Below are 23296 nucleotides of genomic sequence, written 5' to 3' on the forward strand. Positions count from 1 at the left end.
CAGAGAGCGAACACCACAAATTCATGTATCTTGGCAGGTAGGGACAGACCCGTGTTTTATTTTAGGCCTGCAGGAGCCGACATGCGCGGTGATGCATTAGGATGTGTTAGGTATCTGAAAATCAGGTTATCGGATCTTCCCAGACCTCCCTGTTGGCGTGCCAGCGCTTCCAAATTATCACGTTGCCTCAAGGAGGGAGATAGATGCCAGCTGGGAAGCGCGCCAGGTTTCAGAAATACACCTTTGGAAAGGTCTGGCTGTGGAAAGAGGCTGTACCTAACGTACCTTGTTTCTTCATCTTTGCCTTTTGTCTCCTCCCATCGCGCTGTTTCAGAGGAATCCATTGTCCCTTCCAAGCCCCTTCCGTTCCCCCCCGCTCCCTTCCAATGGAAAGAATCATCTTGGTTTGTTGTTTGGCATTGTTGCAGGTGGAGCTGGAGGTCACGCTGCCAGGAGAAGGAAAGGACAGAATATTTAAGGTGGCAATAAAGTGGATGTCCTGTGTGAGTTTGCAGGCTTTACATGATGCTCTTTCTGGCCGGCTGCCAAGTGTCCCGTTTGAAACCATCCAGGCACTGGATGTAGTGATGAGGCACTTGCCTTCCATGAGGTGAGGGGAAGACCTTGACCTTGTTGAGGAGGTCGCATTGTTATTTGAATCGCTTCAGTGGCTTTTGGGGCAGGGTGTGCTTCCGGAGCAAAACCAAACTAGTCGCTGTCTGGCAGATGGCCCGCTCAGGCGAGAGGCAATACGGTGCTTGGCGGCTCAGCCGGCGGAATTTGTAGCTTCCAGCCTGGACACAAGTCTCGTTCCCCACTGGTCTTCAGATTTGCTCTTTTTTTTTGTGCTGTCACGTCAGGGCTGCCTTGCCATCTCACTCACACCCCATTTCTCTTCCTTCCCCCTGAGCGGGAGGCAGTCGGAGGTTGGTAGATGTGTAAGGGTGGTTTTAAAACTCATTGCCCTCTTCCTCTGTGTCCTTGAGCAAATGTTAACGTCAATTTTGTATAAAGGATGCTGAGCTAGGGGGCTGTAAATGTCACCCAGTGTAGCAATTTTTATCGAGAAGAAAAACTCGAGAATGGTTTCGTTGTTGTTTTTTTCCAAGCAAGTGGGATCTACAGCATTTGCAGTCAAGCCCGAGAGAGTCTGAGTTTAATTCTGCTGCCGTGAAACAAGTCGCATAAGACCACTGTTGAACTTATGTTCAATTGGAAAGTAAAGAACAAAGTTTAGTGGGGCTTAACTTTCCTATTTTGAAGCAATAAAGAAAATGGGTCAAGCTTATGTAAATAACTTTAAATAGCCTTATATTGCGTGGACTTTACCCTCGTGATAATGATTTAAAAAAAAATGAAAAATAACTTCAGTCAGATTTTGCAACACGGAAAACAGCCCAGACGAGTTAGTCACACGTCTTTGGTCAGAGAAACGTATTGGCGCTGCTTTTGATTAGTTTGATATTAAGTGTGCATTACAGAATTACCAAGACGAAGGATGGATCAAAAGTATTTCAGATCAGTTGTTTACCCACACAAAGTCTCTGTGGGTTTCAGAGGGAGCTACGCAGAAGGGGAGAGATTATTATGTTGTTTTAACAGCAGAGGCGTTTAATCATTTGCGTAGTGAAGCGTAGCTAATCTTTAGTAGAGTCCAAAAAAAGTTATTAATGCTTTTTGTTTGAATCAGTAGTTATATTAAGGAATATACTGAAACGAAATTTAAACAAAGACGAGTAGCAGCCAATTTCTTACTGTAACTCTTTGAGTTTTGAGCGCTGTAACCTGAGTCCCGACAGGAATCTCAGCTCATTGGCAATTTGAAACACTGACATTTCCGCGCTTCTGTGAATAGGAATTTGCATTAGCTATGGCTTAATCATAACTATTTTGTATTTTGATTTTGCTTTAGTTTTATGACCTGAATGTGTTTTCTTTATTGCAGATATACTCCCGTGGGGCGATCTTTTTTTACAGCATCAGAAGGGTGCTCAAATCCATTGGGTGGTGGCAGAGAAGTTTGGTTTGGCTTCCATCAGTCAGTCAGACCTTCATTATGGAAAATGATGTTAAATATTGATGGTAGGTCCTTTAAAAATCTGTTTGTGTTCCTTCTTTGATGGAAAGACAAAAATTGAGTTCCATTTGTTGGATTTCTTAAACATGTCCTCGGTATTGTTGTAATCCAAAATTAACATTTTTGTCTACAGTATCTGCAACAGCATTTTACAAAGCACAGCCAGTTATCGAGTTTGTATGTGAAGTTTTGGACTTCAAAAGTATTGAAGAACAACAAAAACCTCTGACAGATTCCCAAAGGGTAAAGTTTACCAAAGAAATAAAAGGTAATAATCGAATTGCATAACACTGCTTTGTTCTGTCTGATCTGTTAAGCACTACACATTCAAAATATATTTTATGTAGCAGCTGCCTTATTGGGAGACAGGTTATCACAGCAAGAAGTGCGCGTACACTTCTGGAGCGAAACTAAGAGGCAGGTTGTTGTCCATCTTAAAAGTATTTCAAAATTTTTGGCAGTCTGCCCATCAGTGTTACATACACGTGACCTTTTTTCTTACTCCATCCGTTAATCTCTGTAGCTTGACAGTCACTTTGTGAACAGAAACCAAGTGGGGGCAGTTTGGGTAAGTACGTGGCTTCAGATTTGGTGAATCTCTGGTACAAAAAGTTAAGTGAGCGTGTTTAGGTACTGACCCAGCCACACTTAGGGCTCAGGTGTGCACATATGTAAAGAACCTGTGGTAACGATGTTCACATCTGTGTTTTGCCTGTGGGAAGTACAGAGTAATTTAATTACCTTTGCCCTTACTGACGGTGCTTTAGTGAAACCCTGAAGGTGTTACGCTTTCAGTGATGGGCTAAGAGAAAACTTTCTGGCAGATTGAAGATAAATTATTTTAGTGAAGTTGGTTAATGGCTTGTGACTTGTGGAAGCTTCATTTAAGCGTATTTTTGCTTGACATACCTCCTTTATTTAAATTTTTTTTCTTTTGCCTCGTCATCACTTGATGTGCTGTGACCAGGTGACTGGTGTGCGTTGGCATCTGAGAGCATCTCGGTGCGGACGTACTACTGAGATCTTTTCTCTTCTTTTTGACATGTAGAGCAGCATCCCTTATTGTGACAGTCTCCTTAAAAACAATTTATCTTCCCAAGTGCATATTGCTTTATTGAATTTAGAAGTCACATTTATTGTAGTCTTTAAGAAGATTAAAGTGCCTCCCTTTCTAAAATACCTACAAATTAACAGCTGGAAGTTTAATTTTCACTTCTGAAGCGTATCAGTAGTGCCAGTTCCAGTTCCGTGACAAAGTTACTCCAGTTCCTTATCTGATGATTTCAGAATGTTTACAAAGACTGTGATTTCATGTTTTTCTGTAATTACCGGATCTTAAATGGTTTTTTCTAATTACTGATGTCAAGATTTTCATGTTCCAGATTTTACTAGTACTTTAGCAATGTGGTTGTGCATGTTCAGTTATATTTCATACGTATAGTCTTCTGGAAGTAAATTACAGTTATTCTAACATGTAATGACTGAATCAAAGAGCAGGAAAAAGGGTTTATTCACTGAACATTTCTTCTGGAAAACCAAGGTCATTCCTTCAAGATATGCCGGATAAACACAAAGCAAGTTTAAAAAAAAAAAAGCAACCAAACAACAAACACTGTAAATCTATCATGCAGCTTCCTTGTTTCCACAAGATCATCTTTGCCCAACTAGAAGTTAGCAAGAAAATTGTAAATAAATCCTGAGTTTTTACTCATCATAAATGTTTTGTAAAAACAAAAGGACACTGAATTGCTGGCTGCTGTTATTTTTTTCCTGAGGATTTTCATTCTTCAGATGTAAGAAGCCACCTCAGGTTTTGCAGGAAGGCTTAGGTGTAAATTGAAGTATTGAGGTAACGATTTATCTTTTAATGAAAGTTCTGTGACAGAGATTTTACAGGTATTCATGAAAACTTGGTATTTATTGAAGGTGTTAAAACAGATGGCACTTCTGAGCCCTAACAAATTATGTGGGAAGAGCAGTATGTTGTTTGGCAAATTATTAGTGCCTCGGGCAGGTAGGGGAAGCCCGCACTGTTATTCAGCAGCAGCCTGGGTTTCTATACTTGTGCAGATAATGAGGAATTCCAACCTACAGCCCCCTCTTTCCTATTCCCACACATTGGATTTCCTATCTCTGAGTCCACACGCATCTGTTTCTGCCTGAGCGTGAAAGTAGTATAAATGAAAACGCTGCGCTGAAGCTTCTCCTCGTGGGTAATGGTAAATTAGAATTACTTCTTTACCAGTCAGGCTGGTTTCAGGTGGATAATTTCCTGGCTTTCAGGTGGGCTTGGCTTTTGTGCCGGTGAGGTTTGCAACAGATGTTTGTCTTTACAAAGGATAAAGCCCTGGGGCCTCGTTCCAGTGGGTTCCAAGAGGCTCTAAGGGATTTCCCCCCCAGCCTCCATCCCCAGTTCATTAGTTCAGGGTTGATTGTAGTAGTTGAAGGACACCGTATGTTTAGATCTAGAGTATAAACAAGCTGTTTGTTCCAAGGAGGTTGCTTGCCCTTTGTGTCCTTTCACCGATCTGGATTTCCTCCGAGGTGCAGGTTTGGAACGCACAGAATGTGCTCAGCTTCATCTGTGGACTCCTGGGGCTTTGGGGTTTCGTCTTGTCTCTAAAATTCTTTGTTGAGCTTCAGCTGAAGCTCAGTGGTTTTTAATTTTAAGACTATAATTTTTGGGGGGGGCGGGGATACCTTTCAGGGCTCAGAGAACAGGCTAAATAGTGAATAGTTTTATGGCACAGTTTGGTGTTGTCTGGCAATTTAGGGGATTGACACCTTAATCTTGAAGAAATGCTGATACGTGTTTTCCAATTTTTAGGTCTAAAGGTGGAGATAACACACTGTGGACAAATGAAAAGGAAGTACAGAGTGTGCAATGTCACCAGACGACCAGCAAGTCACCAAACGTAAAGTATTTTGCTTCTTTTTAAGCCTGTGTTCCATCTCAGGCTGGAAAAGTATCTTGCCTGCCTCACTGCCATAGGAAAAGTTGTTCCGAAAACTGATACTTTTGTTGGTCAATACATTTAAAATGCATCTCAAATTACTTTCCCAGTGTTGCTGTTCTTTTTATCCTGTTTCTTTTCTGTAATGAATTTCATGGTGTTTGAACCAATAGGTTTGTTTTAAACCCATGGTAGGTGAGTTTTCTCATTTATGTATTTCTTTGACATTGGAAGAACAGGGGGCCCTGGCGGTGGTGTAACGCTTCCCGGAACCGATGAGTAGAAAAGTAGTGCCGGCTGGGGTCGGCTTTCTTATTTTGCTTCTAAGCAATCTATTTTTCCTCTAGAAAAATGTTTATATTTAATCACTAATTAGGGATTTGCAGGTAATTTGAATATGGAGATGTGGATGCTCATTTTAAGGAAAGTAATATAAGGAGCCAAAACTGATACCAGAAGATAACTGGCCAATATTTAAATCTGATATTTGATTGTTTGGAATTTTGTACGTGTTCTTTCAGTGATTTATTATGTTAACAAGAAGACAATATTTGTGCCACCTTGATGTCAGCATATGCAAATGTGCACGCGTGCACGGAATTGTATTTGTAACATACAGAAAGTGAGAAACGCATTTTTGAAAGAATAATTGGGTTTACGACTCTCACAGTAAGCTTGTTATTTTCTGTGCACGGCAGATCATTAAATGTAGTGCTGGTAGTATCCCAGAGAAGCAGAAGACATTAGTCTTTATTTCTAAGGCCTCCGCTCTTGGGAAAGGTAATTCATAGCCTTGGGTATTAAGAATGTTAGAGCAATAGCTTTCTGTGATACTATTAGAAGAGACACAGTCAGGGCAACAAGGAAATCTTAATTATAGAAGTACATTTGCATTATTTGAGCAAAACAGGCTTCATCTCCAGTCAGCCTGACTCGTGCCGAGAAGTGTATTGACCAAGTGTGGGAAAGTACACGACGGAAAGTAAGGGCTTGTTTTTACCTTTTGGTTTCCAACAGGTTCCCACTTCAGCAAGAGAATGGACAAACAGTTGAATGCACTGTAGCTCAGTATTTTAAGGACAGGCACAAATTAGTTTTACGCTATCCTCACCTACCATGTTTACAAGTCGGACAGGAGCAGAAACACACGTACCTTCCTCTCGAGGCAAGTAAACTTTGAGATAATACAGTGTTCTGGGCAGGGGCTTAGAGGGAAAAAGGCTCCAGTCTCGACAGACTGTATTTTGAGTCGCAAACTTTATCGCTGCTGAACTACACAATTTCTAAAAACCTGAAAAACAATAGTGTTGCATTTTTTCACTTCCTTTGTGCGGGGATGTTTTAGGTGTGCAACATAGTGGCAGGACAAAGATGCATAAAGAAACTCACCGACAATCAAACTTCCACTATGATTCGAGCCACTGCCAGATCCGCGCCGGACCGTCAAGAAGAGATTAGCAAATTGGTGAGTTCTCTGTCAAGGATCGGGCAAGTGTGGCAGTGGCCTTAAATTTTCTCTTACCTTTAGCAGGTACTGAATAGTTTTGTGCAATACACACGTGGACTTGTTATTATGTGCCTTTCTCTGTTAGTCAAAGAGAAATACATTCTCACAAAAGGTTTTCAAGGTGGATTTTTTGGTGCTTTATTTAAAATTTTGAGGCATCCATGTATCCAAGTGGAATTAAAAGAGGCTGTGGCATCACCCCTACGTAAGGGATGTGTGCCCAGATACAGGTTGGCGTGGAAAGCTTTGCATCTCATGAAAAGAACTTTTTCTGCAAGAAATATCTAATTCTTTTTCATTTCAGATGCGAAGTGCGAGTTTTAATACTGACCCTTATGTTCGTGAATTTGGAATAATGGTCAAAGATGAAATGACGGATGTGACCGGTAGAGTCCTACAGCCTCCTTCCATCCTCTATGGAGGCAGGGTACGTTGAACAGATCCGCTGTAATCTGTGGTAGTTTCCATATACCAGCTGTCATAACGTCTGTAATACTCTCATTTTAAATTAATTATGTTGGATGCAATGGGTTAAAGTCACCGTAGGTGTAAAGTTTAGAACTTATGTTTAAGTTTTGGAAGTCCTAACCTGTAATGGGCATTTTGGATCTGCCTCAATTCCTTCTTTGTTTCTGAAAGTAAAGCTAGGTTAAAAATGCATTTATGTAAATCTCGGAGAAAAATCTGCGTATTTTCCCTTCACGCGCTGTATTACTGAGTGTGTTGTCAGAAGAAACCTGGTAGAAGAAGCCTGTCAGAAGAAACCAAAATCGTGGTTCCTATCAATGTGTATGGGAAAGAATAGAGACAACTTCAAGTATTGCTATTTGTAATTTCCTCCCTGAACTTCTGGTTGATTTTGAGTGCTCTGGGTGGAGTAGCTGTGTTTAGGACAGCTATCTTAAGCTGTTATCTCCATCAGCATGTTTTTCTCTAGAGCCGTCTCTTCCAGGTGGAGTATTTACTCACAGGCTTTTTTCTTTGCAATGACTTTTGAGGTGGCTTTTCCGACATCATCTTCCTACTCCCTTTCAAAAAAAAAAGCTTGAGAAATGGGATTTTCTATTGGTTATATGACACGTCTGGTTAAGATGAAGGCTTTGATAGCAGAGATAATGTAATTTGTGGAGGCTCCTGATGAACCTCTTCTAGATCGTGAATTCCCAGCTGAAGGTAGCTCTGTCGCCCTGGGTAAATCAAGACTTACCTCCAGAAACCTGTGATGGGAGAGGATCTTGTTTCTTCTACCTAAAGCTCTTCTGACAAAATCGGGCAGATTAGCTCAAACCTTCCTCCACTGACAGGTTAAGAGAACGCAACCATCTCTGCCTGGTCTTGATGAGCGAGAGTGCTCTCATGAACCGTTCTGGCACGAGCGGAACGGGGAGAGCAAGAGCCCAACAGCAGATGAATGATGGAAAGTCAGGAGCGAGGGAGGTGCTGCCTTCAGCAGACCCAACTCTTTTTGCGAAAGGAGTTGTTAAATTTGCATGCGTGTCCCACAAAATTCCCCCAAATTTTAGCTGTTACTGCTAAGTGAGAAGGCAGACATCATGGTCACTTGTCTAAAAAGTCTACAGGTTACTCATTAAGGTAATTAACATCCCCAGAATTACTTTAGGCTTCTTATATCCCTTATCCTTCAGATAATCCGTCACGGTAATGTCTGCTCAATGGGAGAAAAAAAAGATGTGCAGGTCCAAGTTGGGTAACTGATCATCTTTTGTCAGCTTGCTCACATTTTTTTCCTAGAGTTGTGTGAGTGACATCGAACCACTACTTGCCTCTGTTTAGTGATGTGTAAATTACTGATCATGCTTCAGTGAAGTTGCTGTTAGAAAGTTGACTGAGAGGTTGTAAAGTCTCCATAGAAATGGACATTCTTGTTACTGTGACATAGGAGGCTGACTTACTATCCACATGTGATTTCTATCTGCTCCTGATTTATATAACCAGAGGAAATGGTCAGCAACAAAACCGAACAATGTGAGCTTTATTTTTGAGCTTTATTTTTTGCCCAGCTAGCAAGCTGTCTTGTAATTGCATGGTCTTTATAAAATAGGTGTTTGAACAATGGAGAGAAGGACCTGCTGGTTGGAGGGAAGTAGATTTTTGTTAGTGTGAGTCAATTTTTGCATTGGTGTATTGATTCTGTGCATATATTTTTTTCCTTTCAGAATAAAGCAATTGCTACACCAGTTCAAGGAGTTTGGGACATGAGGAATAAACAGTTTCACACTGGAATTGAAATAAAGGTTTGGGCAATTGCGTGCTTTGCTCCCCAGCGCCAATGCACCGAAGTTCATCTTAAGTAAGTGTGTTCCATAAGATGGTGATTTTGTTGTTTGCTGTGTATACAAATACCATCATTTCGGCTCTTTATTTAAAATGCATGTTTTGTTCAATTGTTTAACATAGGGCAATATGTCTTTAACACTGGTTTTGAAGTTCTGTTTCTTCGTGTTTCAAATGCTGCCAATGTGATTTCAATGCTGGCACCGTGAGATCCTCCAAATCGGACTTGCCAGAAGCAGTTTATACAGTGTGGCGTGTTTCTGACCTTCGGACAGAGTTTTAGATAACAAAGATGCTGTAATGACGGGTGTTTATCGCTAAGTAGTTGTGGAGAGTGAAAGCTAACATGCATGTCGTCTTAGATTCTTTTCCTGGTTATATGGAATAAGTTTATTCATGCAGGACTTACATAAAAGGGTAATTTTAAAAAGCAATCCCAACTTTTGTCTAAAACTTTCTACCTTCTAGAGTTACTGTAATGTACAAGTTGCGGTATTTGCCGCATGAGTAGGACCGGTTGTTTTGTTGACTTGGAGCGTTTGGACAGAACTTTCAAATTTGGCTTCTCTCTCTTTGGATGGAAGATGGTTGTTGAAAGACTGTGATTAAAAATGACATCTGTCATTCTGGGATCAGGGAAAGCACACGTGCCTGTGCAGTTGAATCGTCTGAATTCCTTCTTCTGCACACAGTCGTGTTCTCTTCATGCACGGGCAAGCCCAGCTCTTAGAGCTGCCCTCGCAGGTGACTCAGCTGCTCTTTGTACGGCGAACGCAAGACAGGGATTGGTAATGCCACAACAGCGTTCCTTTGGATGATTTGCCAAGTAGCTTAGGAATTTTCCCCTAACACGTGGTGAGCAAACGCTTAGGAATCTTACCTTTTCCTTTTCTTCCTGTTGTGCAAGGCTGGGGGACTTGTTCTCTCTGGGTACATGGCAAGAGTTAAGCTGCCAGATCGTTTTTCACTTCCATACTGTTTCTTCTAGTGGAAATGCTGCATGGGAGGAGTTAGTTTTGAGAGACAGGCACAAGTCTTTAATGTAATGAGCCAAAATAAAATTATTTGATGGCTTAGATGGAGTTTCTCCTTATCGTGAAGGGACGTTCCTTCATATTCAGAATGCGGCTGCATCCAGTTGCGTCTTTTTGCCTCTCGTTATGTCTTGTTGAACAAGTTGGAACTCAGCTGCTGTAGATCCATTGGAGTAAACACCTTCACAATCCCTAAAAGTCTTCAAACCCACCCTGCTTTACCTGTCAGGAACACAGGGAGGACTTTTACTTTTCTCTCTGGCACTGTACTTAGAGATGGATGTCTAAAGGCTTAAATCCTGTGCCGTTTTGGACTCGTATGCTCTGCCACTGACTCTTCCTGCTTAGCGCGGTGAGTGCCTGTCTTGCCAGGGAAAATGCTTAATGCACCTATTTTCTGCAAGAAGCCAAAGGCTGCAAGACTGAAGCTCACAGACTGTTAAGATTCCCAAAAGTTAACGCTGGGTTTACAAGAACCTAAATCTCTCCACCCTCTCAGTGGGTAAGACTGTATTATCTGGCACTCTTTGGTGAAGACAAGCAACTTTTTTAGATACCTATGGGGGCATCTTCTCCAAAATAATCCAAGGGGCTTTGCCAGAATTTTATGTCACTTAAGCATTGCAACCTGGGATCACGTGTTTACTGTGTTGGTCATTAAACCAAGCACCAAAGGAGGACATCTCGAGGTGCATCTATACTAGTGTTTTATTTTGGATCAGGAGTGCATATTTGAAATGATGCTTCCAGTAGCCACCAGTTGCCATACCATGTTCTGCATCAAGGAGCAGTCTGAGTGTTAAAATGTGTATTTTTAGTATTTTTTTTTAAAATAAAACTGGACTAGAGGATGTGCCTCCACCACTAACGGGCATTCAGCCCATCGCACCAGACAACAGCCACTCTGAAAAAATTCCAGGAACACCCCTAGTGTGGGTGTTGGTCCCTCGGAACCAAGTCTGCAGGCTGACACCTCGCTGCGCCCTCCACTTGCTTCTGGTTTGTGGGGATGGCCCGTACAGACGACTAGTGCACCGTTGACTGGAGGCATCTAACGTGCAGAAGCTGGGATTTTGAAGATGCTTCCCAGGCTGGATGTACTTCATGGAGCCCTGGACTGCGACAAGGAAGTGGGTTTGATGGTCTGACTTACAGCACGCAGAGTGTCTTGCTGTCCCTTCCAAAGGCAAGACAGACAAACACTGCCGTGGAGGCGGGAGAAGGTGGCAGGCTGCAGCCTTGCCAGCAGGAGGCCTGAAGGAGTCTTCCCTGATAAAAACCTCTGTCAAAATCAGGTCGTCTCTGTTACCACTTCCATCAAAGGGTGACTTATTTGCACCATCGTTGGAGAAGTTTTTCACCTCTGGGAACCATCAGGAGCATCACATCACCTCTCGTCTGATATCTAGTGACGTTTTCTTGTGCATTACTGGTGGTAGCTCAGCTGTCTGAGGCACAATCGCTGGTAACTTCTGATTATTTTCCTCACTGAGGAAAGGAACTCCAGCCTTTTCTGTAGCGGTTGTCCCACACGGAAGCATCGTAGAGCAGCCTGTCCAAAATATCATTGTTGTCGTGCTTTTTACCAAAAGTAACTTATGCTCTGTCTCCTGTAGAAAGAATAAGGTGGAATTTGCTTTGGGAAGGAAGTTTTTAGTAATGGTGTATTTCCTCATCTTCCTCTGTCTTGCCTTCAGTGACCACACAGGCACAGTCAATTAAAGATGCAGTTGGGTTAAATTCCCAGGTTTTTGTAAAAGCTCAGCTCTGCAAGTTTAACAGAATTGCCCTGTTAAAATTAAAAATGAAAACAAAGATGGATTTTGCTACCTAAGAATCTAATATATCAATTTACATCCTTTTACTTTAGGACCTTTACAGAGCAGCTGAGGAAGATTTCCAGAGAGGCAGAAATGCCAATCCAGGGCCAGCCGTGCTTCTGTAAATACGCACAAGGAGCTGACAGCGTGGAGCCCATGTTCAGGCATCTCAAGAACACTTACACGGGGCTGCAGCTCGTCGTCGTGATTTTGCCAGGAAAAACACCAGTCTATGGTGAGTAAGTGCCAATCCTGAGCCCTGTGTGTTTCAGATGCAGTCCCTTGAAGATTTTGTGAAGTATCTACTTGAGAGATGTTTAATTCTGGTTTAACTGTATATATTCCATTTAGGGAATGAGATGTAAATTAATTTTATTATTCTTCTTATGCTGCATGATGTTTCATATTAATACTTGAATTCTTTTCATTATTTTTGTCTGTGCTTTTAATTTGCTTTTCCACATTCTTGTTGGTTGCGTTTGAGATAGGGTCTGTAAGAGAGCTAAACCAGGGCTTCTGTAAAATTGATGAAATTGATGCAAAGTGGGTGAAAATATACTTAGGGCTTGTTTTCCTGTCCTGCCTTCCTCCTTTTTTTCACTTGTCGTGCCTGATTTGCAGCACCATCCACCATTTTTCTGCCATGGCTTTATGCTCTCTCTCTTCTCTAATGGCTCAGATCTATGAAGCAGCTACAGATTTTGTTTTGTCCCATCCCTCACCACTTCACTACAGCAGAAGATAATTTCCTAACTTTCTTCCCCCACAATTATCTTATGTAAGATAAAAAGAGAGAATAAAAGAGGAATCGGAACAAAATAGTACCTTTTTTCCCCCCCCTCTTGAATTCAGCCTCTTTAAGGAAGTGACTTGTCTCTAATTTGTTCAATAGAGATTCACCGCAGAATGACATTTTCACTTCTCCTGCTTGGCATTAAAAAGGGACTCTTTCTTCTACTTCACCACTGAGAGGATGTGGTACCACTCTCATTTGCTTTCCTTGTCATTATCTTTAATTATAGTTCTTTCTACCCCATCTAATTATCTCTTTATTTGCTCCGTACGCATACTCTTGCACCTCCTCTACCCACAGTCTTGTCTTCTCTCCTCATCTCACCCTGCTCCTCAAAAAGCTTCTTTCCTTCTGTTGCCAAAGAGGGGGTTGCACCTTCTCCGAGCCTGTCTCGGAGCCTAAATTTTTTCTTTTCCTGAGTGTAAGAGTAAGGCTCTCTTAAGCCTTTAAATCTCAATTTTGTTGGAATAGTGCAGTTTTTAGTGAGCCTCTTGTAGAGTTTTCCAGGTCATCCTTTGCTAAACTGGCCGCTTGTTATGCAAGCGATCAACTTGCAGTGATGAACTGATGAACTGGTTAACAGGATATTACGCCTAGCACGCTACTATTGAGTTTATGTTACTAGTCCAGTGTTTAATAATAAAACAAGTGCTCATCATCATAGAATTATCGAGTGTGGTGGGTTGGAAGGGCCCGTTAAAGGTCATCTAGTCCAAGCCCGCCTGCAGTGAGCATCCACGTTGCCTGCTTTATTAGCCACGTGTTCTTCCATGCCGGTGATTCTAAAATTATAATTACTGTCATTAAAAAAAATAATTAAGAAATCTTGCTTTAAACTAAGCCAACGGTACCTTTAGTTAAATTTAGGACCTAGTTGGGAGGTGGAGCAGTACAGAGCTGGGAGGAGGTTTATTGGAGACTGGGGTTGGGTTTGTGGGTTAGATTTTCTGCCTGTTTCTTTAAGTTCAGTGACCACTTTGCGAAAACTCTAGGAGTGGTTAATTGCCACTGAATTAACGTCTCCTGCATTGTTTAATTTGCAATATACAAATATCTTTTGTGGTTTTTTCCTTCGTTGTGCAGCGGAGGTGAAGCGTGTTGGGGACACGGTGCTGGGAATGGCTACGCAGTGCGTTCAGATGAAAAATGTGCAAAGGACAACACCGCAAACCCTCTCTAACCTTTGCTTAAAAATAAATGTCAAATTGGGAGGCGTAAATAACATTTTACTGCCACAGGGAAGGTAAGCCATCTTTTGGAGAGGGTATTCTTTTGTGAAAACATCAGGCGCCATATTGAGATAAGCGGGTGCTCTTGTCTGCAGCCATAGCACTGGAGTTTCAGCGACTCTTCAGACGAACTATCTTTCGGTTTCTATTAGTCCTGCACAAGTTAAGCTGTGAGGACCGGAGAGGAATACTTACTCCAGTTGAAATATATAACAGAAACATTGTTATTGCAGTCTGACCACTGATGCATACAACTTCCATTTGAATGAAAAATTGATAAAACTTTACTTGCTTTGTGTTTTCAGAACGAAATAGAGACCGTCTGGCATAGTAGTGCCTTTTCCTTTATAGTTTAATCGTGGTCAATGTTCTTCATCTTGCTGTGTGTCTTAACTTACGGAAATATTTAAAAAGCCAAAAGCCTAGACTGTAAAACTCCTAAGTGTTTCCCTGATTCAGTTTACCTGGCAATTATTATTTAGTGTTATATTGATGCTTTTTAGTTATACTGTTCCTATATTCTGTAAAATCCATACTTTATATTACATATACAGACTAGAGATGTATAGTCTGTGCGAACTATTGAATTCTGTATTTTACATAAGTCCTGCATATAGTTCACTGGAAGTGAAACACAAGTCTTACTATTTGTCAAAAAAAGGCAAGACCCTGCTATTTAAGACTAGATTTTGTTTGGTCTTAAATATTCTTAAATTAAAAATTGTCAGCGATTTTACTGAAAAATCTAGAAATTCTAGAATCTAATGGAGAAGAAACAAAATAGAGCTTGTTTTGTCTGATCTGTGTATAGGCAGGACAGAGAAGGAATAAAGATACATGAAGTTACTTTAATCAAAGTGAAAAACTAGGTTTCCGCGTCAGTAAAAAGGCGACATTTTTACAATCATTGCATTTCAAGTTGTAGAGAGCGTGGAGAATGACCTGCTACATCATTCTTGGGAGCCGATTTCAAAGAAGTCAACATTATGACGTGCGCAGATAAGCAAATTTTCCCTTGGCTAGTCAGAAGGCAGCTGCTGAAAAATAATCCAGTGATTACTTAGGGAGAGGGAAAAAAAGAACACGTTACCAGAAGAGAAATATATTTTATGTATCATGTTAAATTCTGTTTGTTGAACTAAATATACTGAATCTGGTGGTTGATGTGCTTGTTGGAGACTCCTATTAAAGCAACCGAAAATCATCGTGTTATAGACTGTGCATTTCAGAGAGGCACAGTGTTATTTTTGTTGGGGGTTTAGGGGTGGGTTTGGGTTTTTTTGTGTTATTTTATTTTTTTTTCAAAATGGAGTTGAAGATACTGCTGTAGAAACAGAACAGAAACACACCCCTGCTATATAAGGAGTTTTATGCTCATAAACGTGAGGTCTTTATTCAGTGCCATGTGTGGACAACAGTAATGTGGCCAGAAAGTTGAATTCTGCTCATTATTCCAATCATAGAATAACAGAATTATTTAGGTTGGAAAAGACCTTTAAGATCATCAAGTCCAACTGTTAATCCAACATTGCCAGCTCCACCCTGTCCCTGAGCACCACATCTCTGCAGCTTTTAAAAATCTCCAGGGACGGCGACTCCACCACTGCCCTGGGCAGCCTGTGCCAGTGCTTGACAACCCTTTCGGTGAAGAAATTGTTCCTAATACCCCACCTAAACCTCCCGTGGTGGAACTTGAGGCCGTTTCCTCTTATCCTATCTCTTGATACTTGGGGAAAGTGGCCTAGGATGTCCAGTTTAAAACTGTTTGTTAAGGAGTAGAGTTGAAGCTTACAACTTCCAGAGTTGTGTTTTGGCGTTCTACTCTTCATGCGGTGGATTAATAACTTAAAAGTTGACTTAAAACTTGAAAGCGTAGTTTTTTTTAAAAAATGTGTCTACTTTTAAATTAATATCCATGGCATCCACAATTTTTGTAGTTTCTTACCAACACTTTTTTGTTTGGAAACAAAATGATAGCATCTGAGCGTGTGCCCAGTCCTTTACTTTCCTTCGATGCTATTTGATGCTAAGGAATCTACTGTTACTATTTTCTGTGGCCTAATTAACAAAGGCTGCAATTCTCTAGGGTTAAAAAAAAAAAGGCTTTTGTTTCTTTAAACTCATTTTCAATGAAAAGTAGCGATTAGCTACGCTTTAAAAAATACAGCTAAGTATTTGGCATGAGAAAAACCTAATCAGGGCTTCTAATTAGTGTCGCAGTACAAGTGGCCAACTCTGATCAAGTGCAAATTGTTGACTGATTCTTGACTGCAGGCGTGTAGCGTGCTGTTTACTTGAGCTGTAATGAGCTTTATTAAGCGTAAGCCTTGCTGCTTTTACAACTTCGCTTTCTCTCCCTCAGACCACCAGTATTTCAGCAGCCTGTCATATTCCTCGGTGCAGATGTGACTCACCCGCCAGCCGGAGATGGAAAAAAGCCTTCCATTGCCGCGGTGAGCAAATGATCCGTAGCCCCTGCTCTCTCTTGCTGCTCAGCTCTAAATGCATTTTACTCCTTCCAATTCTTCTGTGGTCCATTTCTTCTGATTGCCTAATTATAGTATTATAAATTACTTTTCTGCAGGAGTCTAATGAAACTTTGGAGAGCTTGTCCTGGTGCTAATTACTTAAGAGTGTGTATAAGCTTGTAAAATGCCTGAGCTGTTAATACACAGAGGAGCTTTTCTATTAGCCGATATTTGTCGGCAACCTGTAATAAGCTGGTGCATGTTTAAATCGGCTTTTTTTTCAGCAGTTAAAAATGTTAAGAATTTATCCATTACTGATAGGGAACTCAGCTGGCTCAGGAGTGGGTTTGGGGGATTCAAGCTTCCTGACAACACAAAATGAGCAGTTCTCTTGGAATTCTCTTGGTTGGGAAAGACCTTCAAGATCATCAAGTCCAAGTCTTGGAAATGTGCTCCTTAAGTACAGGGAATGGCTTTTGTCTCTGTCAAACCCCTGGAAGGGCTCCTCTGACTTATTTAATTAAAAGATCTTTGGTGACGGTATGTGCAGTGTGTCAGCCTGTGGTGCTAAATAAACAAACACCGTTATAAAAGGTTATACACGTGTGTCCAGGGAAAGCCCCCTGGAAAGGACTCTGGTCTTCAAGCCTTCAAATTTCTGTGCTGCAGTCCTAACTTGAGTCACTGGTTTTGTGGTATCAGTGCTCCAAATTGTGCTTGATTTTTTTTAACTGGATGTAGGTGCAAATAGGAAATTAGTCTTTTAGATTTAAAATAAATTTCCTGTTTCAGCAGGCTGTGTTACCACAGGTAGACTTAAACTCAAAACTCTTTGCAAGCATATTATGATTTTGACTACATCTGTGCTAGGTTAACCCCTTAGGTTACAACCTACTATGAAAAAAAAATGTGAAATACTTTTTTTAAAGTGCTTTTAAGTTCCAGTTGATACTAATCATTTTTTTCCACAGGTTGTAGGAAGCATGGATGCTCACCCTAATCGATACTGTGCCACCGTTCGGGTCCAGCAGCACCGCCAAGAAATCATCCAAGATTTGGCTGCAATGGTCAGGGAGTTGCTTATTCAGTTCTACAAATCGACCAGGTTCAAACCAACTCGCATCATCTTCTACAGAGATGGTGTTTCTGAGGGGCAGTTTCAACAGGTAATATTTTTGTTTCTGAGGCTTTGATTCTCTAGGTTTTCTGGTAGGGCTGTAGTTTTATGTAGCTGGAGTTACGAAAAGAAGTAAGCCCTCACCTAATCTGCCCTCAGCGAATTTTGGTGGATTCTAATCAACCAGGGAAGGGAAAGTTTCATTGTTTCTGGTGAGTTTTTTTAAAAAAACTTGTGCCCTTTAAAGTACTTCCCTCTGCAAAATTGGAAGCGTTGAAGTACAGATTTAGCACTCGTTTATGTTCAATATCTGTGTCCTGGAGAACTTGGACAGTGAAGAAAAATTAAGTGTAAACTAATTTTCCTGCTTTTTAAACCGAGATTAATAAATGCTGCATTTTCAAGCTGTCACTTTTAATTCATTCCACATGAAAATCAGCAAATAGTTCCCTGTATTTATTTTGTTTGCTTACAGGTATCATATTTTATGAAATATTTTTCTTTATATTTTGAAGATATTTCCATACATTTTCCTTTCCAGTATTTTCCTCTGTAAACTAAGAGAGGATTGAGTCAACCTCTCAAAATCTGAACGGAAGGTCATTTAGTAAATTTGAGCTAATAAAATAATCTTTATCTGAACTTTTGATACTTTTTCCTGTTTATTGCTGTTTATAAAGTAAAACTTCAATGAAAATTAACCCAGATCATCACTTTTTTCTTTTTTCTGTGTGTGTTTTTCCTTAGTTGCACTTCCCTTTCTCAGTTTTCATTGATGTCTGTAGTCCTGCGTGACGCTTCACAAAGCTGGGAAAGAACGTGCAGTTGAGCAATTCTGGATTTTATCCCTTGGACTAGTCTGAAAAACAATCGGGCTGTTGTATATTCAACAGCCTAATTAAATGCTCATTTGTATTTGACAGTTAAAAAGAATTTAACATAGAGCTTATTAGCCCAAGCCTCATGTTTGGAGCTGAACAAATACAGAACCAGCTCTCGCCTGGCTCAGGAAACTGCTGATCTAATTTGTTCTCGTTAAGTGAAGGAATTAACGTTTGATCCTGCATGCTTTGACATGTCGTTACTCTGAGCGACCAGGCAAGGAGGAACATGATAAATAAGAGTAATCTGTAGATAACTGTTTTACTGATTACTCTTATTTATCTTTCCTATTTATCTTATCTCCGATTTAGGTTCTCCATCATGAATTGCTGGCTATCAGAGAAGCGTGCATTAAACTTGAAAAGGATTACCAGCCTGGAATTACGTTTATCGTTGTGCAGAAAAGGCATCACACCAGACTCTTCTGTACAGATAAAAATGAACGGGTGCGTTATAACCGTGACTGGCCAGTCTCAGTCTCTAGCAGGCAGCCAAGTTTTACCTTGTCCTTGCTGCTTATTTAAGCAGTGAGAGACTTGCTGGAAGAACCGCATAACGTAGTCGATGAGATCTTTCTACCTGGAAAGGAGAACTTTCATTTTCTGTGCTGTATAATAACCGGCGAGAAGTATTTATGGAACTTTGGCAGGATGTGCCTTTCAACAATCCCTTTTTAAGTTCTTCAGAGTTGTCAGGTTTCGGACCTGCGTGTTCTAACTGGCAGCCGGCTGAATATGAGCCAGCGGTGTTCCCAGGTGGCCAAGAAGGCCAACGGCATCCTGGCTTGTATTAGAAATTCTGTGACCAGCAGAAGGAGGGAGGTGATTGTCCCTCTGTACTCAGCACTGGTGAGGCCACACCTTGAGTATTGTGTCCAGTTTTGGTCACCTCAGTATAGGAGAGATCTCGAGGTGTTGGAGCGAGCGCAGAGGAGGGCAACAAAGCTGGTGAAGGGCCTGGAGAACAGACCTTATGAGGAGCGACTGAGGGAGCTGGGTCTGTTCAGTTTGACGAAGAGGAGGCTGAGGGGGGATCTCATCATGCTCTACAATTACTTGAAAGGACGTTGTAGAGAGGTTGGTGCTGGTCTCTTCTCACAGGGAATTAGGGACAGAACCAGGGGGAATGGTTGCAAGTTGCAACAGGGCAAGTTTAGGCTGGACATTAGGAAGAAATTCTTCACAGAAAGAGTGGTCAGACCCTGGAACAGACTGCCTAGGGAGGTGGTTGAGTCGCCATCCCTGGATGTGTTCAAGTGTCGCTTAGATGGGATGTTGGGTGATATGGTTTAGGGGTGACCTTGTAGTGTAGGGTTGATGGTTGGACTTGATGATCCCAAGGGTCTTTTCCAACCTGAATTATTCTATGATTCTGTGATTCTATGATCCTCAAGGGTTGAGATAGACCTCTGTGGGGTTTGCAACATAGATGCCTGCATGGGGAGCAGTTACCTCAAGTGCTCTTTGGTGGACATGGAGATCTGTTTAGTCTTTCCAGCACACTTGAAGGCACATTTTGTCTGACTCTGGAGCTCCTAAATTCACTGGTTTGGTTGCCATTGACCACAGAGGGACTCTTGGGTTATACCAGCTCAGACATAGACACTGAAATTGTGGGCAAGGTGAACCCTGCTTTCTTTTCCATTAATGTTACCTTTAAGGTGTGTTAGGGGGTCTTAAGACGTGAAGCTCGGTTTGGGCATATCGAGTGGCACAACACAGTATTTTGTAGCACTGAACCTACCAGATTGTTTTATTTAGTATTTTGTAGCTATATCTGTGTCAAATACACGTGGAAATGTTTGATTCCACCTCTCTGGGCGGAGAGAAGACTCCCCAAGCCTAGGATGGGAGTTGTTGTAAATGAGGAGTTCTGGTGGCAAAACCTCTGTTCACGGACAGGGTTTTTCATGTTCTTTTTCCTTCTGCCACACTTCTCTGTATGAGCATCTGGAGCTCACTAGACTTCAAGGCAATAATTATTAACTTTTAATGCTGACATGAAGGTGGTTCTCATGTTGCTAACATGCTATGATTACAGTTGTTAAATTGTTTCAACGTGAAGAATATTTTTAAGTTCTGCTTTGAAGAGTTTTTGAGGGAAGAGGAGGCCTGTCTTACAGCTATGGATTGTCCTCTTTCAGGTATAAACAAGAAAAGTTACAGAGGAATAACCTGTCCTGGAATGGGAAGGTGAAAAGAATTTGACAGATTGGTTGCAGGAAATTCTTTTTACATTAATCAGAAAAGCTAATCTTTGTAGGTAACTTCTAAGAAGATTTTGCAGCTCATCTTTATTTTCCTTTGTAGTGGAGACACTCTAGACTTTCAGTTGAACAAAATTTCAATTTTGCTCATTCTTTCTTGACTCTTTGCATTTTACAGATTTTTTTTTTTCCTTGTGTTTTTTCCTTACTATACGGCTGAAAAGAAAAAAAAAAAAGCTTGTGTGCCTTACAGTATTTGCATTTTCTGTTCACGCAGGTGGGAAAAAGCGGAAACATTCCAGCTGGTACCACAGTGGACACAAAAATCACCCATCCATCCGAGTTTGACTTTTACCTGTGTAGTCATGCTGGTATTCAGGTACAGCGTTCTGGGTGGGACGGTAACGTTCAGAGGTCGCGCTGCCCATCGCTATTTCCCGTGTTCTTTCCACAGGAGACAAATGGTCCAACTTCCATCTGTGTGTGTTGGCTTTCCATCCGTGCCATCCACTGTGCTCGTCTGTTACTGTTAAAATCTAAAAGAAATAAGGAAGCTACACGGTTGCGAGGCGCGCTCTGCGCGTTGGAGTCTTGTGCTTCTCTCCTGTCTGTGTGATGCTTTGCGTGGTAGCGAGGTAGTTGGGTGGTTTTACACAGCTGCCTCTTGAATTAAATTCTTCTGAAATGTGCATCCAGTTCCTAAATAACAACTCATACATCGGGGTTACGCCACGGTAGTTTCACGTTTTCTTCCAATTCTGACTGGGAAGAAGAAAACAGAAGCTGTTAACACCAACAGTACTGGAAATCAAAATTTAATATTCTCAAAAAAAAAAAGTGTTCAACAGAGGCACAAGTGGGGTTGCTGTTAGCTGTTAATGTTTTGCCTAAAGCAGCTCTGTGTGGTGGCTTTTTTGTCGGATCCATGTTTCACAAGGTGGAAGCACATTTCGATAACATTTAATTTCAGTAACAGGGCTGAAATTCTAGAAGATGCAATCCTGTCAGAAAATGCACAGGGGTTGTTTATATGGGGAGCAAGAGGGAGGCTGTTCGCCTTCCTAAAGGAAAAATTTTCCTGGAAGTCTGTAGACATGTGATTTTTGAGGGAGCAGGCAGTCACGCTGCAGTTCACCTGCAGAGGTGGAAATGGAAAGAGATGCTTTTGAAATGCTGACATCCTGTGTGATGTGCCTTCAGGGAACAAGCAGACCTTCTCATTACCACGTCCTCTGGGATGACAATCGTTTCTCTTCGGATGAACTGCAGATTCTTACCTACCAGCTGTGTCATACGTACGTACGCTGTACTCGCTCTGTTTCCATCCCCGCGCCGGCGTATTATGCTCACCTGGTTGCCTTCAGAGCCAGGTATCATCTGGTGGATAAAGAACACGACAGGTGAGTGGCAGACTTGTGAATTTACTACAGAATTGGATAGGAAGCAGGAAGGAAGTGGGCTTGGTAGTTCTGCTGTCAGTCATACCCTCAGTTAGCAGTTTGAGGGCAAATTGGGTCTGACACTGGGAAAAAAGCGTAGAATCCTGGAGTGGTTTCAGCTGGAAAAGGCCTTCAAGACAATGGAGAGCCAATAACCTAATGCACCAAGTCCAGCACTGAACCGCATCCGAGCACCTCACCACGCGGCTTTCAAATCCCTCCAGGGCTGGTGACTCCACCTCTTCCCTGGGCAGCCTGTCCCAACTCCTGACAACCCTTTCGGTGAAGAAATCTTTCCTAATATCCAACCTAAACCTGCCCTGGGTCAACCTGAGGCCATTTCCTCTTCACAGAATGACAGAATGTCTTGGGTTGGAAGAGACCTTTAAGGTCATTGAGTCCAACCATTAACCATTGACCACTGCCAGGTCACTGCTGAATGCTTCGGTGCTTTTTTCCATTTCAGAATTTCAGTGGTGTTTTAAGGGTAATTCTGACCTTTCCGCTCAGAAGAAATGAGCAGTACAAAAACCTTACATACGAGGAGAGACAAATGAAATAGGTTTTCTCTTCCCTTCCCAACCTTTTTTTTTCCTTTTTTTAATTTTTTTAAATTTTTTTCCTCCTCCCCCCACACCTCCCTTCTTTTTCAGTGCTGAAGGAAGCCACACTTCTGGTCAGAGTAATGGCAGAGATCACCAAGCACTTGCTAAAGCAGTTCAAGTTCATCAGGACACGTTGCGCACTATGTACTTTGCTTGACATGTTTTAATGTTTAGCGACTCAGTACAGCTCGGAGTTGGATTCACACGAGACCAGCTGCACTTAGACCAACAGTTGCCCAAGCTACGGTGACAGCCAGCAATGAGTGATGCATCTTAAGTCATATTTTTATTTCTTTCTCGTTCCCATTTTGCTACAAAAGCCTTCCGTCCAGAATTTCAGACTTGATTATGAACTGCGTTCTTGTACCGAACCCCCCTATTGTTGGAAATGTGGTTTGCCAAAAAAAAAAAAAAAATATCTCTAAGCTGCTTGGTATAAACCAGACCCATATTTTATAATTAACTCAAGAGCTGTGATCTCAGGGCTTAGGGAGACAAAAAAAACCCAAAAAACAAACCAACAACCCAACCCACAAAACTCCTCATTCAGTTCGCTGTTCATTGAATTGCTTTTAATGATTTGGAAAGATCGAATTCCTACTAAAGTTTGATGGGCTAAAATGCTGTGAATTAGCTTTTAACCAAGGAAAGCAAAGAGTTTTTTGACTATTTATGAAGCCTTGATTATTCTAGATGCATTTACTAAATTTTTATTTTTAAAAGCAAAGAGTGACAAAATTCTGGTTCTCAGCTGTCTTCTAAAGATTATTCTCTGTGTCTAAGGGCAAATGTATTTTCTGAAGCTTGTTCTTGAATGTTTTTTTTAATGTGCTGCATTTGAAAATGTTTTTCATAAGACTAAAGAAGAAT

General features: G+C 41.4%; 1 protein-coding gene across 1 annotated transcript; it reads left to right on the forward strand.

Moving 5' to 3' along the window:
• Window positions 1–428: 428 nt before the first annotated feature.
• On the forward strand, window positions 429–22872 carry AGO2 (argonaute RISC catalytic component 2; the record flags this gene model as incomplete). Its single annotated transcript, XM_009865039.1, has 16 exons — window positions 429–610; window positions 1946–2082; window positions 2211–2345; window positions 4905–4992; window positions 6049–6196; window positions 6377–6496; window positions 6843–6965; window positions 8716–8849; window positions 11738–11922; window positions 13564–13723; window positions 16072–16162; window positions 17149–17343; window positions 18488–18622; window positions 20660–20761; window positions 21583–21782; window positions 22475–22872. Coding segments are annotated over 16 exons (2244 nt in total), but the record flags the coding sequence as incomplete, so codon positions are not given.
• Between the last annotated feature and the right edge of the window lie 424 nt (window positions 22873–23296).

This window comes from Apaloderma vittatum, unplaced genomic scaffold (assembly GCF_000703405.1).
Source record: "Apaloderma vittatum isolate BGI_N311 unplaced genomic scaffold, ASM70340v1 scaffold4300, whole genome shotgun sequence".
Taxonomy (NCBI): domain Eukaryota; kingdom Metazoa; phylum Chordata; class Aves; order Trogoniformes; family Trogonidae; genus Apaloderma; species Apaloderma vittatum.